The following is a 24,459-nucleotide window of genomic DNA, read 5'->3' as shown; positions in this document are numbered from 1 at the left end:
AATATCATTGTGGCACATGTACTGCCATGGATGGTGAAGGAGGACACTGGTCCACTATTTCAGGGAATAGTATTTAAAGAATTCTTGGATGTGGAGCATAAGAGCATTGCATAATGTTGGCACCGGGGCAATGATGATGTGGAACAGTTTATGCGAACGCTTAAGAAGATGTTCAGGGTTGCGATGGAACAAACCACACATCGAGGAAGCGCAGTCTACTTTCATGATGGCATCTAGGACAACGCCTCACACATACACAGGTATTTCCCAAGCACAAGCTCGGGTCAACAACTGCAGAAAATTGGTCCAGAGTAGCAGGAAAGCTTGATGTAAGTGGACCAACAGAGATGCAGCTAGAAAACGAATGAGAATCCAGATGCAGGCATCTGGTGTCATCCCCGTCCAAGTGAGGGATACCAAATTGCTGCGGGACAGGAAGATCACTCAGAATTTGGATCTGCCTCACGAAATGGTCCAGTGGACAATCACTAAAAAGAAAGCATCTATGGTCACGGCCAAGGGGGTGGGTGAAAAGGTGACCCAAAACTCCAGTTGTTTTAAGAAGGTGATCTGGAGGATCGTGACAGGGGATCAGCTTGAGGGAGGCTGATGACGAGCCTGATGTCCACAACAGCAGAGGTGAGGAATTCCCCTTTCCAGAGGTTGTGGCCAAGGATGATACTAGACAAGGAGATGTGAGGAACAAAATTGATGCCAGGTGAGGAGATACCCAAGAAGACAACATAAGAGGATGCCATCAAGGTTGGATGACTTTCTAGTATAAAATAACTAATAATAAGAGTTCAAATGAAGGTCATCTTCTATCATACTGAAGTTCAGTAACTAATGTTTACATTAGGTTGTTTATTAGGAGGTTGGTATGGGATGCAATATCATCCGCCCCCACATGCTGCAAAGTGGAGCGGACGGGATGTGAAGCCCCGACTAAAGCGCCCGCCTGTTCTGGAGGCCGGCAGTTACAACACCACCCTTTGTGTGTCATGTGGGTTTGGTCCAGGAACTACAACAGGTCGTATCTATGGCTGTCTTAACGTGCTCAAAATCATTGCACTACACACAGGGAAGTTCATGTACATGACTTCCATGATGATGGATGTGTGTGTGAATATGCGAGTGCATGCTGCATGTGTGTGAACATCTGTTTGTGCTGGGCCATGGAGCCGATTTTGACAGGGGGTAGTGGGTGTTGCACAACCCCCGCCCCACAAGGCAAAATCAGCTACCCGTGCGATGGGCAGGCATGGTATTTTTTACTGGGCATCTATGACAGATGCCTAAAATTCCATGCCTGCCCCTTGGGCACCCCACCTCCTTGCATGCACACATAACAACAATGTGTGCATGCGAGTTACTGGGGGGGGGCAGGCATGGCTTTTTTGACTGGGCATCTATGTTAATGCAAGCATGATGTATTTTATTACTAGACTGGCTTTTTGGTGCCATCAGTCTAGCCATTTCTTACTGTGGCATGACATTTTGTAGAGGCCTTCTTTTATAAAGCTAGCATGGTAAGTGTTAAAACATGGCTAGGCTGCCATTTTGGTGCAACCAGTTTAGCCATTTCCTACTGTGGATTTTGTATAGGTCATATTAGATAAAGCAAGCAGGAATGTTACATGGCTAGACTGGCATTTTGATGCAGGCACTTTGGACATCTTTAATGGTAAAGCCAAGTGGAGTTTTTTCTTAGGGGGGATATTGCCATATATTATAAAGACATGCATGGACTTGTTTTCTTATAGTATCATTCCTGGAAAAATCACCAGAACAAACATGAGTATATTCATATAAGGGAATAATGGCATATGTTGGTGTTTGTAAATGTATTGGGACAGCCAGCGCGAAAAGGTATTTATTGTAGTATATATTATGAACAAAGGCATCATGAAAACATGTTGATGAAATGCTACTGGGCCCCTTTGGTGACCTGCAACTATTGGATTTTTTTTTCAATCAGTTACCCTACAAAACCAATTGGAAACTCTTTGGCTTTTTACCCAATTTTTCAACAAATAAAAGTGTGCTGTAAAATGCACCATTTTAATCTATTATTTTAAATATTTTCTGAGGAGGGAATCCCCCCAACCGCTCTCGTTTGGTTAGGGCTCTGTCTACGCTCTATGTAAATATTTATAATCCTTCAAACAAAAAATTCACCACCAGCCGCCACTGGGTTGTACAGTCAGAAACTGTAAATTCTATGTGGGCGAAGTGAGAATCCTGTACTTGGTGCCTCTATGTGATAGTTCACCCGATCTCTCTTCCGTTAAACTGACTCTTTCTGACTGGCTTAACGCAGAGTTGGAAAGAGGTCTCTTCTGTTAAAAACCACCTCTAACTACACATTATTTGAAGCTGTGCTGGGAGTGTAGTCTGCTTTTGTTAAAAGAATGCAGTCTCTTGCTGAGCGCACAGGGCATTTGTGCAACTGTTGAATATGAGTTAACATGGATGTATGTGAACTTCAAGCCAAACTTTATTGTCTTAAACTTACTCTAAACATGTTTAATGTCACATTTTTTTAACCAGCTTGGTAAAACATAGCTATTGTCCTGTTGACCCTTATGTTCCCTGGTTTGTTCCCATTTAATACTGAAAGTGATGCCACTGTTAATGGACCACTAGAGCCTTAATTGCAGCGGCTGTAGCGGAGACAGGAGAGGGGTGGATTTGGCAGGCACAGAAGTAGTAGGGGAGATCTAAAAATAGACTGCTGATGAAAGGCAGCTCCGCAGGTTAGGAGGCTGTTGCTGAAATGGTATATGCTTAGACCCCCCTCCCCCCGCCCCAAGTACATCCGCTGGCTTTTTTCCAATTTTTGCTGTAAAATAGGTTGTTTTGTCCCGGGGGCTAGGCACGGTTGCCTCGATTCATTCGGTGAGGGAATGTCTGCCCCCGTAACGAAAATCAAGTCAAAAGTTGGCACCCATGCAATTTGTGGGCTTGCCTTTTTTTTACTGTCAGTTGTCATTTAGGGTTCAGATTTTGATGTACCCTTGCAAAACTGTACTGTTTATTCTGGTTTGAAAAACGTGATCACCATATGGTGTTGCACTCTATAATCGTTAAGAGTTCATCACACTAGCAGCTCTCCAAACGCTCAGTCGCTCACCAGCTCCTCGACCTCACTTGCCGCCTCCGTCTCCAGATCCAGATCAAATACCCCGGCCATGGATGCACCGGGCTGGCCGAAGTTGCTCCGCTACACCAGCCCACCTTAGTGCTGAACGTCACCGGGACCGCAGAGTTCTACCGCACCGAAGTCCACCGCGGCTGCGCTTTGCATACAAAGGAAGCCGCTTCCGCCCTTACTCTGAGACCCATCAAACGTCATAAACACAACAAATTCAATGAGGACAGATAATGCGCATGCGCTGTCGCTGACCATGTAATTTAAGCATGGGCCACATAAGTCAAAATGTATAGTGTATGACGTGTCGTACCACGTGGTGAGTAGCCATCTTTGAAGAATTATTTTCATTAAAGAAGTGAGACAAAACTCTTCGTTGGTTTGCGCTCATGCTTGCTTTCAGAGGGGGGAGTTAAATTAGTAGTAAACACCGCCGCCTTATAGCGGAGAAAGCAAAAAACCTGCGAACTCAAATATAAGTGCCAACCCTCTCGATTTGGGCGCGAGACTCCAGACTTTTTCACCAATAATTGAGCTTTTTTACTTTCTCCTTCCGAAAATATTTTTGATCCCAAATCAATCCAATGGGGGAATTCACTTCTCCCGATGTCTGTTACAACATCTCCATCCCAGCTGTGACCGCCACGTATGCGCAAATATTCGAACTATAAAAATGCATGTATGAAAAGAAAGAACATTAGCTCTTATATGATATTTGGTCAACATTTAATGAACCTTATGGTTAACCTCATGTTGTTCTATGATCATGGGATGTCATGCTTTACATGGTGATGTAGCAGTAAACGTTTTTTGTGTTTGGTGTTTGTCGTGTAATGGTTTAATTCTTCAATCTATAATAAACTGTCATTTGAAATTGTTAAATGCACTTTTAACTATAATTAGAATTGATTAGCGTGAATTACTTTTATTATTATCGTTTTTTAGTCATGGTCGGTTTACCATATTGCTGTATGCTTTTTCATTATACTGGTCTTGATATTTGAATGATTTTGTTGAGTAAATTATGCTTATGGGATCTGTTGTAGAAAAAAGTTATAAATAAAAAAATGGGTAATCCTCATCCCGCTTTAAGTAAAGAGGTATATATTTATTTATTCATTGTTCGCTTGTTAGGTGCTGATACAGCAAGTACATTCTGTTTCAAAGCGCCACAGGGCAACAAGGAGGGGACATGGGAATAAGATACATAAATATACATAAAATATTAAATACAGTGCAAGGGAAAAAGAAATGACAAACCTACTATTGCCTTGTGAGTATTCAGAACGTGCAAGTGCAGAGGGAGGGGGCAGTGGGAGTAGGTGCAGGGTAAGATAAAGGCGAGCCTCCAGGATGGAGGGTGTGCCGAGGCAAGTGCTGAGGATAGAAAGAAGCTGGGGCAATTGAGTGTGAAGCAACGAGGAGCCATTGAAGACTTTTTGAAGCAGGAGAGATGTAGTCCCTAGGCTTGAGGCCAAGGATAAGTCTTGCTGACCTACGCTGGATTAACTGTAGGCAGGGACGTCATTTCACCAAAATGCAAGGGGTAGCGGAAGTGACATCACATGACCCTTGACCCCCTAGTGACATCACAGGAAGTGATGTCATTTCACCCCACCCGAAGTGATATCGCGGTAAGCGATGGAACACGACCTTTCACCCGTTGACAAACCAGGAAGTGGCATCACATAGCATTGTATACTATGAAAAATATGGTTACGATATCACTATAATGTGATGTATACATTTCATACAAGAATGCATCGGCATATGTATCATTAAGATCAGTGTATATAGGCCCATGTTACCAAATTACTGTGAATGCAAGCAGACGTCCATGACCAAATGATAATGATGTGTTATTATATAGCACTTACGCTTAAGCGCTTTATATAGAAAAAATAAACACCCAATGTCGCCCAACCTGTGTTGGTACTCATTTATCAACCTCAGAAGGATGAAAGGCTGAGTTGAAGCTTTAAGAATAGACTAAATCAGTGACTCACCCCCTGAAGTGTGCCTGAAATAAACCCTTAATGAGTCTAGCCATTATTGTATAGAATTCCAGAAAGACACATTATTTGGTATTCCTATTCTTTCTTATTTAGGGTCAGCGCTGAAAGTGTTAGACTTGTGGCACTCCTGTTCTTCTTTTTCTTCTTTTTTTAAGGGGCCTGAAATAGAAACCCAGGCACTCCAGAAGTAAAGAGCCACATGGTGCTGGCCACAGCCAAGGATATTACAGAGGTCGCAAGGGAGACCTCAGAGGTCGCAGCAGCGACCTCTGGCGACCCCTATATGACGTCCCTGGCTGTAGGGGTCGCAACGTGGAATAAGGTAGATTCAGGAGGAGGCTATTGCAATAGTCAAGCCTGGAGTTAACCAGGGCTCGGGTAACATTGAGCTTCTGGGGGAACGTGAGAAAAGGTATGATTGCCTTGAGAAGGAAGAGCTGAAAGTGGGACTTCTTGGCAATGTCTTGAGTATGAGAGAGGAAGGAGAGAGACCAGTCGAAGATGACTCCAGGGTTTCTGGCTTCAAAAGAAGGAGCAGGGGGAGAGCCCACAGAGGAAGGCCAGAGTGAAGGGAAGAAGGCAGGAGCAGGGGTGCCATTGGGAGAAATCTATTTTTTGCTGGCATTGAGGCATAGAACATTGGAAGTGCACCAGGCCTGGGTGGCAGATAAGCAGTCAGGGATGATGGAAGATGCAAGAGGGTCAGCAGGAAGTTTCAAAAAAGAGTTGTGTGTCATCTGCATGACACCTGAAGTTGGTGAAGAAGGAGGTGATGAGGAGTGCCAGCGGTGTGAGGTAGATGTTAAGGAGCCAAGGGGAGAGGATAGAACCATGAGGGACACCACAGGTGGAGAAGGAAGTAGGAGAGGAGAAGGTGCCCAGGATGACTTAAGAAGAGCGGTCAGATAGGTAAGAGGTCAGCCAGTCCAGTGCCGTTCCGAGATACCCAGGGTATCGTGGAGCCTTTGTATCATCTGATCATCTTAGTATCATCTGATCACTAAAGTATAGCAGCCCGGCTATATTAATTACCAGAACAAAATATAGTGACCTTATTTTTCTCAAGGAAAGCTGTGACTCCCCAAACTTGCTGTTCACCACAGAGGGAATTGTTGCAGGGGGCTTGTATTTAAAGGAGGATTCAAAGGTAGTGGGGTGTGGTTCTTCAGAGTATTTATTTTTGAACAGGCCCAAATGTTGCACTTCTGAGCATATTTTCCAAGTTCTCTAGAATTCAATGGAGCTTGGTTTGAAGGCTATCAAATAGCTCACTATTTCTAAGAGCACTGGCTGGAATCGTAATTACCAAGCTGCAGCAAGTACACATTCATAAGAAACATTAGTAAATCCAACATTAGCATCCATAATGAGGGCGGGGTGGCACAGCCAATCAGGTTCTGCAGAACACTGCTTGAAATCTCTGTTCTCAGCCCACGTTCCACAGAACGGCAGGCTTCATCTTCTGCCATGGGCTGCCATCGTTCCCCACACCTTCCTTTTTTTTTTTAACCAAATCCCAACCAACCCCCCACCTTAGAAGGGGCCCCATAAGGCTGCCTGATCTAAAGTAAGATTTCATTGTTCACCACACTTAAATAGCACACACCAGGAGATTTTATGGCATGCTCCTGAGGCACTAAATCTATTGTCTGTCTGTTTTGACAAGTACATTCTGCCTTGATCAATTAATCATGTAATGCTTTCTGTGTTGACTGTGGAATACATAGTTTGTGTGTTCCGTACTGCACAACTTCTGTAGCATTCTTTCCTTCGTGTGGGAATTATGTTGCTCATGTGCAATAGCCAAAGCTGAAATCCATATTGATAAATTGAGTGCCACAATGGTTCAGACGTTAGCTCAGTGTGTTAAGCACACATTGCAGAGATGTATGTTCATATGAAAGATTAGAAGAGCACATTGCAGCAAGACTGGCTGAACCTTTCCTATGTCTGAAGTTTATAAACCTACCTGCATATGTACTTGGTTTTGCAGCATAAGAGGTGCTATTATCAGCAATGTTCCTGAACCAGATAGGCGTTGCTATAAAAACTAACATGCCATTCGTATGGTGAAGGTCTAGAAATTGGTTTGTTCAAATGGGGCGTTCTAAAACCTAGGCAATCCCCTCCAAAGATGAGCATAAACGATTAGTCCAAAAGGTGAATAAAAGACTGCGGAACCAAAGTGTTCATGCTTGTATCCTGGCTTTGCCAGCAGACGATACAGTGATCCTGGTCAAATCATATACATCTTGCATTACTGTGCTGTCTTCTGTGAGGTTTGCCTTCTTGCATGCTGGTGGCATCGTTTAGCTCATTACTTGATCTTTCTTCTTATGTAGGCCATTTGAGTGGAAGGGGTGGTAGACGGGAGAGCTGACCAGATGGTGTAGGCATTGGGTAAGCACATTTTAAGGTCTGTTTGTTTGACACAAACATTTGTTTTGCTTTTTGTATAAAAGTCAAAGGTTTTTCTGCACATTTATGAATGACAATTTCACAAGGAATTGTTTTGGAAGTATTTAAAGCTTAAAAGTACAAAAGACATACCTAGATTAAATCTGTTAAATCACATTGATTGGTATGCTGGTACTTATTTATTTATTTATTTGTTTATTTTTATTGTAAACTTCAGACTTGAGTGCCTCAGTGCTAACACTGTGGCATCAGGCTTTTGTTACAACATGATGAATTTGTTGGTTTCTTCACTAAAACAAACAATATGATGTAAGCAATGACGCTCCTTCGCCATAGCTAAAAGAGACGACAATTTATCAATTAATGGTCATATATTTGCCTCCAACTCTAATGAGTCTATAAAGTCCACTACGGCACATCTTAATTTCACAGAACTGCCAGCCATTGCATATGACCACCAATCTCGGGACTCAGGACTCACTGGACTGTATTTTCCTAAATACAGGATCCTTTTTTGTGTGGTCTGGGTACATTTGGTAAGAAGATGTTCTAGAGATTCAATTTCTTTCAGGCAGAAGCAACACTTATTGTCATTTACTTCTTTTGAGTGACAAAGCCACATTGTCGCCTTGGTTTTTATTGAATTTAAACGAATTCGCAGGAACTGTTTGCGGTGATGTCGGGTAGGTAGCGACATGGTACACCCAATTTATGTTCTCCCAATCCGGAGTCTAAAATCGTTGGCATCGTTAGGCGTTGGTCATTATTCTGAATCCAACATGAGAGTTCCATTTTTTTTTTCACGGATTGCGGTCTCGTTACCAAAGCTTCTACTGTTAGATCAGCATGAATTAGAGTCTGTTCCATGCGTTGTTTCCACTCTTCGAGAAGGTTTGATTTTCCTGTGCCTGGTCTGGTGGAAAAAACTTGATAAGCTGGTGGGATGGGATTCGAGATCATCTTCCTCAATGCCATCAAGGATTTCCACATGACACAAGCATGAAAAGAGTTCAATGAGAGTTCGTATCTTATCTGCTTCATTGATATATAGGTCGGCAGCTTCAAGACCCGCCGCCAAAAGAAGCCTTCCAATTTCTGCCAGAAGGTGATGTCAGTGCTCCAGCCCGCTTCAGACCCAAAAGTGATAGCCGGAACTACTTTTTGAGTTTAGAATGTCAATACGGGGGTTAAGGTGAATTTTCCATAGGATTTGTTCAACAGCTGTGCTTGAATACTAAATTGAATCATTCGATTTATCATGTCGCTCTTCCAATGACGTTCGAAGAGTGAGTTATTAAAGGAAATTCCCAGGTATCTTATTGAGTCTACCACATCTAGATGTTTCTTGTCAATTTTCCATCTAAATGGATGTTGATTTTTGGTGTTTGTTCGGCCAATGATGATAATCTTGGTTTTTTCAGTGTTTAACGCCAAGTCATTTTTTATTAAGATATTCATGTAAATTTGTCATTTGCCGCTGTAAACCTATCGGGGTCCTATCTAAAAGGACCATGTCATCAGCATAAATGATGCATTTGATTTCTGTGTTGTTCAGAATAGGTGGAAAACATCTCACGTTTTTGCGATGGGCTGGGATGTAAGCAATAAATAGTTTAAATAACTCCGCAGCCAATGGGCAGCCTTGTTTCACACCCGTATTTGTGGATATTTGGTTAGATAAGGTGCCTTGGTTATTTGGTCTTATGCTGATGACGGTGTCTGAGTGTAGTGCTCTTATAGGTTCAATTAGGTTACTGGGACATTTCCAATTTGCCAATTTTTGCCATAGTTTGGATCGATTGATGCTATCAAAGGCGCCGCGTAGGTCAATGAATGCTATGTACAATCGTGTTTTTGTTCTTAGACTTTCGAGTTTTAATATGGTCATTAGTAGGAGGTTCACTTCAACACCAACACCTTTGGTGAAGCCTGTTTGCCGTATGTCGGGAATTCGTTCCCCTACTGACCATTGTACCAACTTTTGCCGTAAAAAGGAGGCAAAGATTTTACCAATAGTGTCCAACAGGGCAATCGGGCGATAGTTGGTTGGATCTGCCCGATTGCCCTTTTTATAAACAGGGATGATAATTGCTTCACGCCAAGAGACCGGAATCGTCATTGTTGATGATAGTCATGAAAATAATGATTCTATGAAAGTTGCCCATTCCGCCTCATTTTTTTTCAACATTACGTTCGTTATTAAATCTGGACCGGCGGCGTGGGAATTTTTCAGAGTCCTTATGACAGCTTTTATGTCTTCGGCTGAGATTTGCATGTCCCATGATGGCAAGTTATATTCGACGGGTCTTGTTTCTTCGTGATGTGGGTTATTGAAAATTTTTGCAAAGTGAAGTTCCCATTGCACTGAGTCTATCCCATTTGACAGAGTGGGGTGATGTTTTGAGTTTCCGGTGTTCAGGATTGCCCAGATTTCTCGTGAGTTCTTCAGGACTAGCTGTTTCATTAGTAACTCAGCTTTGTCTTGCTCAATAGTGATTTTTTGGGATTTTAACCAATTTCGATACTGTTGACGACGCTTTTTGATTGCAGTTTTGATGGACCTTATATCAGTAACTGCATTATACTATTTTTTCAATTTCCTCACATCGCATCGCCTTTTTGGCTTGCGTCAATAATGTCGATGACAAGTGTTTGTGTTTTTGTCCCATGATCGAATTAGAGGCTCTTTCAGTGATGAAGTCCGAGAGCAGGGGAGCATAGTCAACCGACATTGCCTTGTCATAAAGAAGTTTCTGATTGATTTTTTGGATTTTGGAACCATTGATCCTAAGGCGATTTCCACCGGCATTCACAGAAACTGGGATATTGTGTGTTCTTAGTTCATTTGGCCATTCCACTGAGCAGGCCAACCGCAACAGGTTGTGATCACTATTTGACATTGTAGATATTGTAAGTGACAAATCCTTTTCAAATAAGTTTTGGGAAACCCAAAAGTAGTCAATAATTGACTGTGCCTTGTGATCCGACCACATTTGCTTCGGCGGTTGATCACCTGGGACGTGACCATTGACCATTTTACAGTTGCGATTACCTAATGTGTGACTCCAGTAGTGCCCTCGACTGGTTACTTTGTTGTTGGGTGATAGATTAAACACCTGGTTGCTTGGGTCATATTTGAACCAAGTACAGTTTAAATCGCCGGCGCAGATTATTGAAAGATTCTTATAATTAAATACTACTTTGTCGATGTGAAATATTATTGCATCAAGAAACGATTTTGTACTGATTTTATTCGGGTTACAATACCCATTTAAGATGAGCAGGTGCTTCCTTGTGGTTATGTTTTTGTTGTTTGTTTGAAGTAAGGCGCCTTGCAAAAATGGATTATGACTAAATGAGTCAATGAGCCGCCACCAAGTGTTTATCCTAATCATCATCAGTAATCCAGAGGAAGGACGCCCCTTTGTGTTTTTGATTGTGGGGTTTGATAGGATCACAAATCCGTCTCTAACTGGTGGATCACTTAACCATGTCTCTTGCAGGCAGATAGCAAAAACCTTTTCCATCTCGACATCAAATTGGTTGAATAAGTGAATAAACCCTCTTGTGTTCCAGGATAAGAATTCTCTAATACATTCATTAACAATAGCTGGTGGCTAATGCCAATCACCATTATCGTTTTGTGTGCTGTAGTTGGAGGACTGCTTTGTGCACGGTCTTTGAGAGTCTGAAATTAGCATTGCTCGGCATAAGTTAGCACATCTTTGTTCCGGGTTACTGAGAGAGGTACTCTTTGAACTAGTCCTGGGAGTGTCAGAGCCAGGACTAATTGGTTCAACTGATATGTCGAATCCAAAAATTAGCAGTTCATCTGAGGCTTTCAGAATGGTGTTATGAACTGAAGCTGAGGAGATGTGCAAAAGTACTTGGTCGCAACACCATTCAGTTGCATACTCCACAATTCTTATGTCATCAGACGTGATTGTTCGAAGCGATGGAATGCAGGAAAATAATTTCATCACATTTTTGTGATTTAGGTTTAAATCATCGTCTACTCTGTGTAGGTTTTGCAATCTCATTTTACAGTTCGAAGATCTTTTACCAGATCTTAGAGATGTAGAAGCACGAGAAGAATAATGAACTTGCTTATTGTTTTGAGATCTGGTATGTTTGGGGTTCAGGAGTGACGGCATTTTTTTCAAACTTTTCTCAGTCATCATTAACCTGTGATCAAAATTCTTGTCCTTGTGCACCTCAGAAGATGGAGTTTGCGATGGTCGAGCATGGAGGGCTTCAGGGACCATACGAGGGTTTTATAATGGTTGATCTCTTGAAATGTTATCAGAGTATGTGGAGAGATCACAAATGTCAATCGAAGATTCTGAGGAATGACTTGCAATACTTTCCGGGCCTGAGTCGACTCTTTGACGCTTACTGGAAGGGGCTACAAGTCGCCCAGGGTCCTTTTTGGGGTTCACTTCAGCATGTGTATTGCTAAGTGCACTCGGTTTGGACGGCTCGAAACGGCAGAACAAACCTGACTTGGCATCTCCGGGTACATTTCGAATGAAGTTTCGTGGTTTCTGAGACCGTACAACTTTCTTAATGATAGGCCCCCTTTTGCCTTGCACTGACTTAGGCATTTGTCAAATTGGCATACAGTCGACCCTCTTTGTTGTAGCCACTATTGATTTGGGTGAACCTTGGGATATTCCAAAGGACACCGAGGGCATTGCAGATGTTGCGCTTAAGGTTAGGCCTTTCGTTTGCTGACTTATTATTTGAGCTGGAGCAGGAACGTTGCAGGGTATATCAAGATTTATGTTACTTGCTGGAATGTCCACACCAGGGCGAGATATGGTTTGAGGGATCTCCATAGATGTTGTTTTCTCATCTGTTCTGTTTGTAGACTGATCTTGTGAATTGTTCACATCTTCAGTTCAATTTTTGGGTATTGTGATTGAAGTTGCATCACGTCTTCCTGCAAGGGTTAGAACATTTAAATGTGACTCAATATTTGCGTTCATCATTGTGGAGGAGTGACGCATCCACTTCACTGCATCAAGCAAGCCATCAGATAGAGAGTCATTCTGACAATGGTGGCGTGCGGCAAGATCGCTTAAACGCTCTTGCCAACGCAGTGTACGTTCTGCTTGCTGGGTCAGCTGGGCTTGCAAAAAGTTTGTTGTCGAGTCAAAACTGTCCATCTTTTCTTTTAATGATATGATGAGTGAGGTCTTATCTTTGCAGGCCTCACGGAGAGACTCATACATCTTCAGAAATGGCAAAAGGGCTGCAGATGAAGCCGCTAATACATTGTTATATATTTGCATGGCTGCAGCTGAGGAAAGGCTAGGTTTCGACTCAGCGCCGGTTTTATCTGCTGATCATGTTTGTGTATTGTTTGATGACTCTGAATTGAGATCACTTGTTGTTGACGAGTTTTCAATGTCGCAATGAGTGCAGTTGATTTAGTCGCGAACCACTGTAGCTCAGTGAACTCAATGAAGTCTTCATGTGAGAATGAGTTCTAAGTTTAGTTAAAGATGAACTTGTTTCTCGGTCTGCTCCATCGTTTGAAGAACGATTGTCTCGTGAGAGTAGGCCGGTAATATGGCGTTTCTTCATCAAGGCATCGTCGTGCTCTACTTGAGATGTATTCGAAGTTTCAACATTAAGGTTGTAGTTGCAACAAGGTAAATCAACTTGAGGTCTTTGGTTTGCACGGCCTGATGATAAAAGACTTGGTTGTTGCATTGCGTCATCTTCCACGAATCGGAACCGTGAATGGGTGGAAATGCTTTGTGGTGGTGTTTGTGCAGTTGTTTTTGCATTGACCACTCGTCTGGCCACTTCAAATTGTTCTTTCATGTTTGAGTGAAGAGTGCTCTTTTTAGTCATGTTGACTACTGACGAGCAGCCGGCCAAAATTGTATCGCCATTATCAACAGAGTAAGTAATGATTACTGGTAGTGCTGTAAACATTATTGCCGTAAAATTATTCACTGTTTCGTTTACATCCTCATCTTGTGAGGCTTCCATTAACTCAGCATCTGTTAATTCGTGAGCGGTGAAAAAGTTTTCGACTATTTCGGAGTGCGTTTTATTTGGTGAAGCAATTCTTGAAGCACTCCGGTCCAGTAAAGGTAAGTCGAGCAAAGTTAATAGGGTCTTTGCAGTGGGATGACAGCATGGACCGCCTCAGTATCCGAAGCATCAAGTGCGGCTGTCTCCTCAACTTCAACTTAATTATCGGGGGCGCAGGCGGACACACTAAGGCCTCCAGAGTTATTTGGATGGGTTCGCTCAACAGCGAAGGCTACAAGAGCGTCGGAAGAGTTCACTGTGGCGTTTGGATCGGCAGGAACTTGTGTCCAGAGGCTATTTAAGGTGCCGATGTTATCGGACAGAGCGGAGATACTAGTCGTCATGTCTTCATCTTCGCCCCCGACTTCGGCCCCAACTTCATTAGTGAATGAGTGTACAAACGCTGTAGGTAAATGTTCCATGTTTTTGCTCTTTGTTAAAGGGGATGTGCAATCTAGGGATAGATTTATGCATTCTATGGGGTCTGTTTCTTTGACGCATGTTTTCGTGGTACAGAGCTTACCTTAGATGTCTCGAGACCAGAGTCTGCTTTTAAGGCAGTCCAGGGATTCTGCATCCGACGTTGTTGGATGGTCTTTCGTCTGGTTTGGGGCCCTGCCTGGCCCCCCAAGCCCGATTGTGCAGTCATGTCAGCCATGACACTACGCCACACAGCTCACCACTGCAACTGCAAACAGGCCTGACCAGACGTGGACTGACATAGACTGACATTAGCTTATATTGTGTCCGCCCACCAAACACAACATAGTTTCTTTAAAGAGACAGTAGTTTCCTTCACTGGATAACTGGAGCACGTCGCAGCAGCTCCTCTCTGGTGAAAAGTTCAAAGGGGACTGACGTAGACTGACTCTATGCTCGACTCTGCGCGCGCTCCGCGCCTGAAATGAGCTTATATTGTGTCCGCCCACCAAACACAACGTAGTTTCTTTAAAGAGACAGTAGTTTCCTTCACTGGATAACTGGAGCACGTCGCAGCAGCTCCTCTCTGGTGAAAAGTTCAAAGGGGACTGACGTAGACTGACTCTACGCTCGACTCCGCGCGCGCTCCGCGCCTGAAATTAGCTTATATTGTGTCTGCCCACCAAACACAACGTAGTTTCTTTAAAGCGACAGTAGTTTCCTTCACTGGATAACTGGAGCACGTCGCAGCAGCTCCTCTCTGGTGAAAAGTTCAAAGGGGACTGACGTAGACTGACTCTATGCTCGAGTCCGCTGGTACTTATATACTTCCCTTGATGATGGATAGAATGTAGCTAGAATCATTCCCATTTTGCGTAACACCCTTCTGTAATATTTTGGTTTTAAAAATTGTCAGGTTTGGAAATGTGATTTGTGTACTTTGCAAGTCAGTTTTATAAAATGAGATTGTTTTAGTACATGGTAAGAGCTGGAAAAAAAGTGTTCAAATGCAGAAATTGCAGAGCTGACACAAATCCCAGCTTCACCCCTTAAGCAATATGTGATCCTGGGCATCTCATTTAATCTTATATTGCCTAACCTCTCAGTGTTGCCAGTCCCTAAACCTTTCAAAACTGTCAACACCTCAGTGTGATTTCCTTTTCAGGGTATGATCTTCATAAAAGCCTCACTCGTGGTTTCACTGGCTATAGGGTTGCTTCCACTATAATAGTGAGCATTGATATACTGCACACCACAGGCACTTGTTCCCTTGATCTCTAATGGCAACGCTATTTGCAAACCATGTCCCACTTCTAATCTCAGTCTGTCTGGATAGAGGCACCTTCCTGGTAGCTTCTAATCTGCCTCCACTATTCATGCTATGGTATGTGTAGCTTTCTGCTTCCTTACAGTTGGTCTACGCTATCCATGCTTGAACACTTTTGCATTCTCTGAGGCAGCTAAATTGCGTTCTCTGCCTATTCTGGGTTACATGTGCCGTTTAAATACAGCCCTGCATTAATACTACAGGCTGCATACCTTGCCGGATGCTATTGATAAGAAGTATCCTGTTTCTATACTAGAACAGAAGTAACCTCTTGTTGATTGCTAATGTTGGCCTTCAAATGCTACTTGTTTATGAATCTGATTAGAGCAAGAATGAAGAGGGTAAGGGGACTTAAATGGAGTAAAGATGCTTATTTTGAATGCTGTGAGGCAGGGTTTTGCTCACGGTGGGGGAGGGTGGGGTGCCACCCGATATACTTGATGACTTAATTCCTTTGGTTTGATTGAGGGGGGGCCCAAAGATGTCCATGCCCAGGGCCCCAAAAAAGCTTAAGATGGCCCTGGCTGGAATGGGGGGTAACTGGCCGGATCCGTCATTAATGACCTGAGTTGCTGCCAGGCCCAACCGTTCCAACCCTTGGAACGGGGTGTTATCACCACATTATAAAATAGGCCACATTTTTAAAGCTCTTAACTGGTCCCATGTCAAGCAGGCTCGGGTTTTTTGGGAGAGCCTTGATTTGTGCCCTCGTCGGTGGCAGCAGTGCTCACAGCTGGTTCCCATTGGCTGAGTGAGCAAGCAAGCCTTCCCATCGGTTCTTGCTCTGGGAGCCGACACAGAAGTGACAGCGGTATGGACGGGTGCAAAGTACCCAAACTAACTGGTTGCCAAGTGGGAAATGCAAACCCGTCCGAGAAGAGGGAAACACTGTTCATAGCTCCGTCCGATCCGTGCCACCAGTTTCCCTTGGTTTCGTTTTGACACGGTTAGTGGGGAAGATAAGCAGCTGCTCCCATCACATACATGAACGCAGTATTAATAAAGAAATGAGCTGTGAATTATTTATGTAATTGTCCGTGACATTCATTTACCTGCAGTTCCCGACACAGTCGAAGGGGAAACATGTTCGTGTTCCCCACGGGAAAGCAGCCTTTTCTATGGAAAGAGTAGTATTTTATCATAGCCTGTTTTGAAAAGCTGCTCATATTGTACACATGGAAGTTGTATTTGTCAAGAAATGAGCTGGGATTTATTTATTTAATTGTGCAGTTTGCGAGACAAGCAATGGATAGGCTGCATTGTTTTCCGCCTAAAAGCAGCATTTTGCATGGAAATCATTTTATTTTTTTCATAGTCTGCTGGCAATCATTTAATCTATCAATTTTCCACGCAGAGCTCCGAAAAGTTGACCGCGTGTTCCACTGAAACCTCATTAGTTTTGGCTATTATATGACGCTTTAGCCGCACCTAGAAGAAGAAAATAATGCACTGGAGTATATATAGGGAGAAATAGCATAGGAGGAGGCACACAATGCTCTTAGGTGTTGCTTGGGTTTTCACCCACCCATTGCTTCCTCCTGGCAACACTAATCCCTATGGCCATTCCCACACACTTCCTGCTCATCCACGCCCAAAACACACGCTCCTTGGATCTCTCTGAGCTCGCTTTATCAAGTTTTAAAATCAAACTTTGCACTCACAGTGCCTGCCAGGGGTTTTTCAAAGCAGTCTTCTGAAAGTTAATGGTATAATTGGTGCTGCAAACACGCTAATGCTGTAATAAAAGTGTCTTAATCAGGTCTGCCTTCAGCCACTCGATGTATGTGCACTATGCTTGTCCTGTTAAAACAAGCATTGGAAAAGCCAACATTTTTGGCTTGAGCATAGTTTTTAGAGAGGCATTTGACAGGCCGTGCTACCAAGTGCCCAGGTAGCATTAAGGACCAGTTAGTACCATTACGGTAATGCCTGTGTCTACACAAAATCCCAAACTGTTGACATTGCTTGTTTTTATTAAATAAATGAGCATTTATATAATGGTCTTTGACTGCTGTTATTTAAGATTTAAGCTGCAGTTTTGAGGGAGTAAGTGGAGAAGCTGCCTGTTTTGCCACGTGAAAGTGTGTTTGTTGGTTTATTGTATTTCTATAGCGCACCTGATCCTGAGATATCTGGGAGCACTTAAAGCAAGGTAAATAGTTACAGACATGGAATGTATAGTTAATCCAGATTGGTAATACAAAGGCATTGCAGTCAATTTGTATTTTTATGAACAAAGTTAGCATTTCTATAATAGTCTGTGCTTGACATTACTCGGGTCGACTAATTTGACACTCAGGGGCATCATGAGAAAGTTGCATTACAACAAATGACCATGAATATGCAATGAAACTGATGTGTAATATGTGAAACTGCCAATAGTATGGTTTACAAATTATTATAGTATTTATTGAACACGGACCTAGCTTCAGGTAGCAATGGAGCGCTTTACAATCATAGGGGCAAGAACACAGTGAGGGAAGCAGAGAAAAAAGGGAGCACAGAGATAACAGGAGGGCAGGCAATAGACAGCAAGGGATCTACAAGCAACCAGGGGAGGAAACATTGAGCAGCAGATCACCCAGTCTCAGGTTGGGTGGGAGTAGAGGATGTGTGCACCTAGGTGTAAGGGAGGAGCCATTCCTTGAAGAGGAAGGTCTTGAGCTCTTTCCTAAACTGTGGAAGAAATGGTGTGACTCTGATGTTGACCAGGAGGCAGTTCCAGTTTCTTGGGGTGTAGCCAGAGAAGGCCTGTCTTCTGGTCCTTTCCTTCCTGCACTGGTGGAGTTCAAGTATGAACATGTCCTTACTTCTGGTGTATCACAGGCCTCCGGAGATGCTGAGTTTCTCAGCGAGTTAGCTTGGGGACTTCCGGGTGAAAGCTTTATAGATGATGCAACGTTATTTGCAGATGATACAGGCTTGTAGTGGAAGCCAGTTCAGTTCATTGAGGGCCGAGGTGATGTGGTCGAATTTGTGGCGTCCTCTGATGAGTCGTGGTGCTGAATGGAGGACACATCTGAGGGCTGCCAGAGAAGTCGCTGCAAGGCCTTCCAATACGGCATTGCCACCATCGTGGCAGAGGACCAAGGCTTGGACAGTGGATCTGAAGTTATTTTCTAGATTGAAGGGCTTGACTTTCCACAGGAGAAAAAGTTAGTACCAAGCCGTTTGTGTTTACCTTGCTATGTCTTATTTGAAGATGAAGTGTCTGTCCATGTGAAACCCAAGGGATTTGGCACATGTTACCAGCAGGGATGTGAAGCACAGCGAGATACCAAAATGTGTCCATTATATCACAGAAGTCAGTTAAATTGTGAAGAAAAGATTAAAGCATTGTGTAGTTTAGACATCTGGTCTCGTATCTATTCTGCTCTATTTGGTACAGATAAGTGTTAATGTTTTGCCCTGAAGGGCTAATTGAATACTGTATTTTATAAAGATGATAACAAATACACAAATCATGAAATAAACCAACGTGACACATAAATAAATCATTATAATAACATTTTCTGCAACCTCTTTGGGGGGCTGCCGTAGGGCTCAATAAGATGCCCTGGAAGCAGCACTTTTGACCAGTGAGCAAAACCAGCTGCCCTGGAGGCCGCTCCTCTGCCCTAGGCCACTGTATGCTGCCCTGGAGGCAGCAACTCTGCCATTGGGCTCTACATGTTACCCTGGAGGAAGCACCAGTTCCATAGGACACTATGCTGCTCTGGAGGCAGCACCCGTACCTTTGGGCCCTATATGATGCTTTGGAAGAGCAGAACCTTTGACCAGTGGGCAGAGCCTGCTGCCATAGAGGCAACACCAATGCCAGAAGGGACGTAGGCTGCCATGGAGACAGAAACACCTCCATATGTTACTGTATGCTGCCTTGGAGGCAGCAGCACTGCCACAGGGCTCTATATGCTGCCCTGGAGGCTTTAGCAGGTCCATAGGACCCTATGCTGCTACGGAGGCAGCACCTCCACCAAAAGGCCCTATATGATGTGCTCTGGAGTCAGGACCACTGCCATAGAGCACTTCATGCTGTCCCAGAGGCAGCACCAGTAACATACGGCACTGTATGCTGCCCTGGAGGCAGCAAGACTCCATATGATATGATATGGCTTTTATAACGCACCTATACACAAGTGTTTCACGGCGCAACGTGGCAAGGGAGGGGGAGCAAGGGGAAAACAGACACTGATCCTACTACGCCAGGTGTCATTCAGATCGCGCAAGTGCATGGGAAGGGGGAGGAGGAGAAGTGCGGTTGGGGAGGGGATGAGGACAGTGCAGTACATGGGATAAGAACAATAAATAAATAAACAATAAATAGAAGTAAGGCCAGCAGGTGGCAAGTGAAAGGGTAAGTGCAGACGTCCAGTGGTAACTGCAGGAAGTGGGACCGTAGGGATGCAGAAACAGTCACCAAGTGCGGGGGTTGCCAGGAAGGCAGTGCGGGAGTGCGACTGGTGGGAGAGTGGACCTGGGCCCGAGATCAGAGGGTGGCCCGGTAACCAATGCAGTTTCCACGTCAGCCAGGAAATCAGCAAAAAAGAAAAGGCGGACGCAAAGAGAAAGGTTTTGAGGTGTTTACGGAACCGAAGATGGTTCTCCTCAAGTTTTAGGGAGGCAGGGAGGCTGTTCCAGAGGGAGGACCCAGCCGAAGAGAAAGATCTACCACCAACTTGTTTCTTGGAGAAGCGACTGACCCTGAGGGAATTGGAGGCAGATAAGTAAAGAGCTCGAGAAGGAAGGTATTTAGGAAGAGAGAGTGGAAGGTATTGAGGCCCCATGCCCCAGAATGCCTTGTGGACGATGCAGAGGGTTTTGAACTTAATCCTCGGAGGCACCGGGAGCCAGTGCAGAGATTTCAGTCCTGGAGAGATATGATATCTGGGCTTGAGGACAAGGACAAGTCTCGCAGTTCTGTTCTGGATAAGTTGCAGAGGGCAGAGAGTAGAAGCAGGCAGATTTAGAAATAGGCTGTTGCAATAGTCCAGCATGGAGAGAGCCAGAGTTCTGGAGACAGTGAGCTTCTAGGGGAAGGAGAGGAAAGGAAGAATACCTCTGAGGAGGTGCAGCTGGTAGTGTGACTTCTTAGAGATGTCAAAGATGTGAGGAGAGAAGGAGAGTGTAGAGTCAAAGATGACCCTGAGATTTTTAGCCTTGCAGGTGGGAGCAGGAGGGGGGCCAAGAGAGGCCGGCCAGAGAGATACAGGAAAGGAGGGAGCGGTTGTGCCGATGAGGAGAATCTCAGTCTTACTGGCATTAAGGCAGAGGTCATTGGCGGCACACCACTCCTGGATAGCAGACAGACAGTCCAAGATGAGGGAAGTAGAGGAGGAGGCCGAGGGTAGCCTGAAGGTGAGCTGAGTGTCATCCGCGTAGCATTGAAAGTTGGGGCAGAGAGCAGCTATGCGGTGGGCCAGGAGTGCCAGGTATTGGTTGAACAATCAGGGGGAGAGGTTAGACCCCTGGGGGACACCACAGGTAGAGAAAAAGATAGCAGAGAGGAAGGACCCAAGTTGAACCTGGGAGGGTCGGTTGGAGAGGAAAGAAGTCAGCCACTCCAGAGCATGGCTAGTAATACCCAGGTTATCAAGGAGACGGTTGAGCAGGATGGTATGGTTGACAGTATCGAAGGCAGAGGAGAGATCAAGGAGGATGAGGACACAAGTGGTGTTAGAATCAAGGTTGGAGAGCAGGTCTTCACAGATGTTCAGGAGAGCAGTTTCCGTGCTTCTGGCAGCTCTGAAGCCAGACTGATGGTCATGAAGACAGCCAACAGATTCAGTGTGGAGATTAAGCTGGGAGATGGGCAGTTTCTCCAGGAGCTTGCCCAGGAAGGGTGTGATGGAGATGGGGTGATAGTTTGCCGGGCAGGAGGGGTCGGCAGAGGGTTTCTTAAGAAGGGGGTACACAAGGGAGTGCTTCAGGGCAGATGGGAAGACTCCCGTGGTGAACGAGTGATTGCAGAAATCAGCTAGGGCAGAAGCCAGGGAGTCAATGTAGTCCTTTATGGTTTGGGAGGAACAGGGGTGAACCTGTTTTGACGAGACTTTCATACATCAGACTTGTCTAGAAAATTCATCTGCGGAGAACAGGGGAAAGGAAGAGAAGGAGGGAGGATAGGAGGCTGCAGAAAGGCCAGAGGTAGAGCAGGGAGTAGGGAGAGAGAGGGGATAGGAGGAGAGTGAGGACAGGATGTCCTGGGTTTTAGAGATTAAGTGAGAGTCCATTGCCGTACAGAGGGCCTGGGAAGGGACAGGAGAGGTAGAAACTGTGGTGAGATTGGCCAGTTCCTTGCAGATTTTAAAGAGTTCAGCCGAGTTGTTAGATGGCGCAGAGACGCGGGCTTGGAATTGAGCTCTCTTCTTGGTTAGGACAGAGAGTTGGTATTGCCTCTGGAGCAGGCGGCAGGCCAGTTTGTCAGAGGATGTACATGAAGCACGCCATTTCCTCTCGGCCACCCTGCACTTGCATTTTAGGGTGACGAGGTCTGAGTCGTACCAGGAGTTGCACTTGGCTTTGGGCTTCAGGCAGATTCATGACAGGGGCAAGGATATCAAGAGTATCAGATATAGCAGAGTGGAGCGTGGAGAGGGCTGTGTCAGGGTGAGAGTCACCCAAAGGGGGACGAGGGGGTGAGAAAGTGGTGGCAAAAGCCTCTGCTGACACGCGCTTCATGGGTCGGATTACCGAGAAGGTGGGTGGCAGTGATGGAAGTGGCTTGGCATGAGGGGTAGGGAGGGTGAGGTGGGAGGAGAGGAGACAGTGATCTGAGAAGATCAGAACATCCACTCACTATTCACTCACTACTACTACTCACTCACTATTCTCCTCTCCGGCCCTGCAGAGTGAGTTGGGCCGGAGAGGAGAATAGTGAGTGAGAGAGAGTCGCAGAGTTCGCAAGAGAGTACAGAGGTAGGGCAGGAGGCATCCAGGTGGATGTTGAAGTCCCCAAGAAGGAGGAATTGAGTGGTTGAGGCCAGGAGTGAGGAGGAGAGGTCTGCCCACTCAGAGAGGACAGAGGAGATCTGATTGGGTGGCCGATAGATAGTAGCCACATTAACGGAATGCTTAGGGGAGAGACAGAGCCTGCAGACGAGGCATTCAAAAGAGGAGTAGGCCTGCGTAGGAATGGCAAGAATCCACTCGGGGAAGATCAGGACTACACCCCCACCGGAGCGGTTGGACCTGGGAGCAGAGAGGATCTTGTCTCCGTCAGGTAGGAATGTGTAAAATCTAGTGATAGAGCTGGCCGTGTACCATGTCTCAGTGAGACCGAGGACATCAAGGTCAAGTTCTTCAAGAAAGTGGCAGATATCAGAGAAGTGTTTGACAGCAGAGCAAGAGTTTAGAGTGGCAATATGGAGAAGGTAGCCATCCTTGAAGGACTTCAAGGGAGGGGTACAGGTCTGAGGTACGCCTTTCGGAGGTGTGGAAGGAGCCCGAGAGGGGGCAAAGAGGGAAGGAGAAGGCAAGGTAGCCGAAGAGGAGGTAGAAGGGGGAGGTGAGGAAGTCACGGAAGTGAGAGAGGGGACAGCAGGAGAAGAAAGGAAGTTGATGAGGCGTGGGAGGCGTCTATCAAAGAGGTGAAGGTTGGCTTGAGGGCCTTGGACCAAGACGGTCCCATTAGAGTAAACATTAATGATGACCTTAGAGGAATGGAAGGATGCCAGGAGGGCATCCCAGCGGGTGCCACCATTAATGGGGGAAGAGGAGAAGGGAGAGAGCACAGAGACCATATGAAGGGTCCATAGGTCAGGCGAAGGAACGACAAAGAGGATGTCGGTGAGAGTTTCCTTGGAGGAGGCACTGGTGTAGGTGTAAGCTATAGAGAGACCTGGGTTGGAGACCAGGATATCCTTTTTAAACTTCTTCCTACCAGATTTAGTGAGGAGGGGTAGGATAGTCAATAGAGAAGCAGTTGGAAAAGATAGGAGAAACAGAGAGCACCATAGAGTAGGTGGGAGAGGTGGAAGGGAGAGGGGGAGACACTAGAAAGGACAACTAGAGCAGGCAGACAGGATAGCGGGATGCAGGCAACTAGAGCAACGGGACAAGACAACACTCAGACTTAAAGAGATCACAAAAAGCACATGAGGACAGGAGAGGAGACACAAGTTTGAGAATCCTGAATAGAGGGAGAAAGGCCTAGGCCACGAAGCAATTTTACTACTCAGACAGTCACATATAAAGACACAATGGGGGTTACTGTATGCTGTCTTGGAGACAGCAACACTGCCATAGGGCTCTACATGCTGTCCGGGAGGCAGCACCACTTCCATAGGACACTATGATGCTCTAGAGGCAGCACCCCAACCATAGGGCCATATACGAGGCTCTGGAAAACGCACCTTTGACTAGTCGACAGAACCTGCTTCTCTGGAGGCAGTGCAAATGCAATAAGGCAGTGTATGCTGCCCTGGAGGCAGAAACACCTCCATATGGCTCTGCATGCTGCTCTGGAGGTAGCACCGGTTCCATCGGACACTGTGCTGCTCTTGAGACAATATCCCTACCATAGTGTTCTGTATGATGCTCTGGAAACAGCACCTTTGACCAGTAGGCAGAACTTGCTGCCATTGGGTGGCACCAATGCCTAAGGCACTGCATTCTGCCCTGGAGGAAGCAAAACTGCCATATGGCTCTAAATGCTGCCCTGATGGCAGTGTCAATGCCATAAAGTACTGTACGCTGCCCTGGAGGCAGCAACACTGCCATAGGTTACTATATGCTGCCTTGGAGGCAGGAACACTTCATGAGTGCTCTACATGCTGCCCTGGTGGCAGCACCAATTCCATGGGACACGATTCTGCTCTGGAGGCAGCATCCCTACCATAGTGCTCTGTACGATGCTGTGGGAGCAGCACCTTTGACCGATGGGCAGAACATGCTGCCATGGAGGTGGCACCAATGCCATAAGGCACTGCATTCTGCCCTGGAGGCAGCAACGCCCCCATAGGTTACTGTATGCTGCCCTGTAAGTAACAACCCTGACATTGGGCTCTACATGCTGCCAAGGAGGCAGCACCCCTTCCATAGGACACACTGATACTCTAGAGGCAGCATGACACCACAGGGCC

General features: G+C 45.3%; 1 protein-coding gene across 1 annotated transcript in view; it reads right to left on the bottom strand.

Annotated features, from left to right (window-relative positions):
• RPS6KB2 (ribosomal protein S6 kinase B2) overlaps positions 1 to 3,411 on the bottom strand; it is a 236,027-nt gene extending 232,616 nt beyond the window's left edge. Inside the window, exon 1 of the mRNA XM_069628963.1 lies at positions 3,134 to 3,411. Within this exon, the coding sequence (XP_069485064.1) occupies positions 3,134 to 3,193 (60 nt within the window). The 5' untranslated portion in view covers positions 3,194 to 3,411. The remainder of the gene's footprint in view (positions 1 to 3,133) is intronic.
• Positions 3,412 to 24,459: the final 21,048 nt, after the last annotated feature.

The sequence above is a fragment of the Ambystoma mexicanum genome, chromosome 12, assembly GCF_040938575.1.
Source record: "Ambystoma mexicanum isolate Mex_15411 chromosome 12, UKY_AmexF1_1, whole genome shotgun sequence".
Lineage (NCBI taxonomy): Eukaryota > Metazoa > Chordata > Amphibia > Caudata > Ambystomatidae > Ambystoma > Ambystoma mexicanum.
This window is presented reverse-complemented; position numbering and strand designations above follow the sequence as displayed.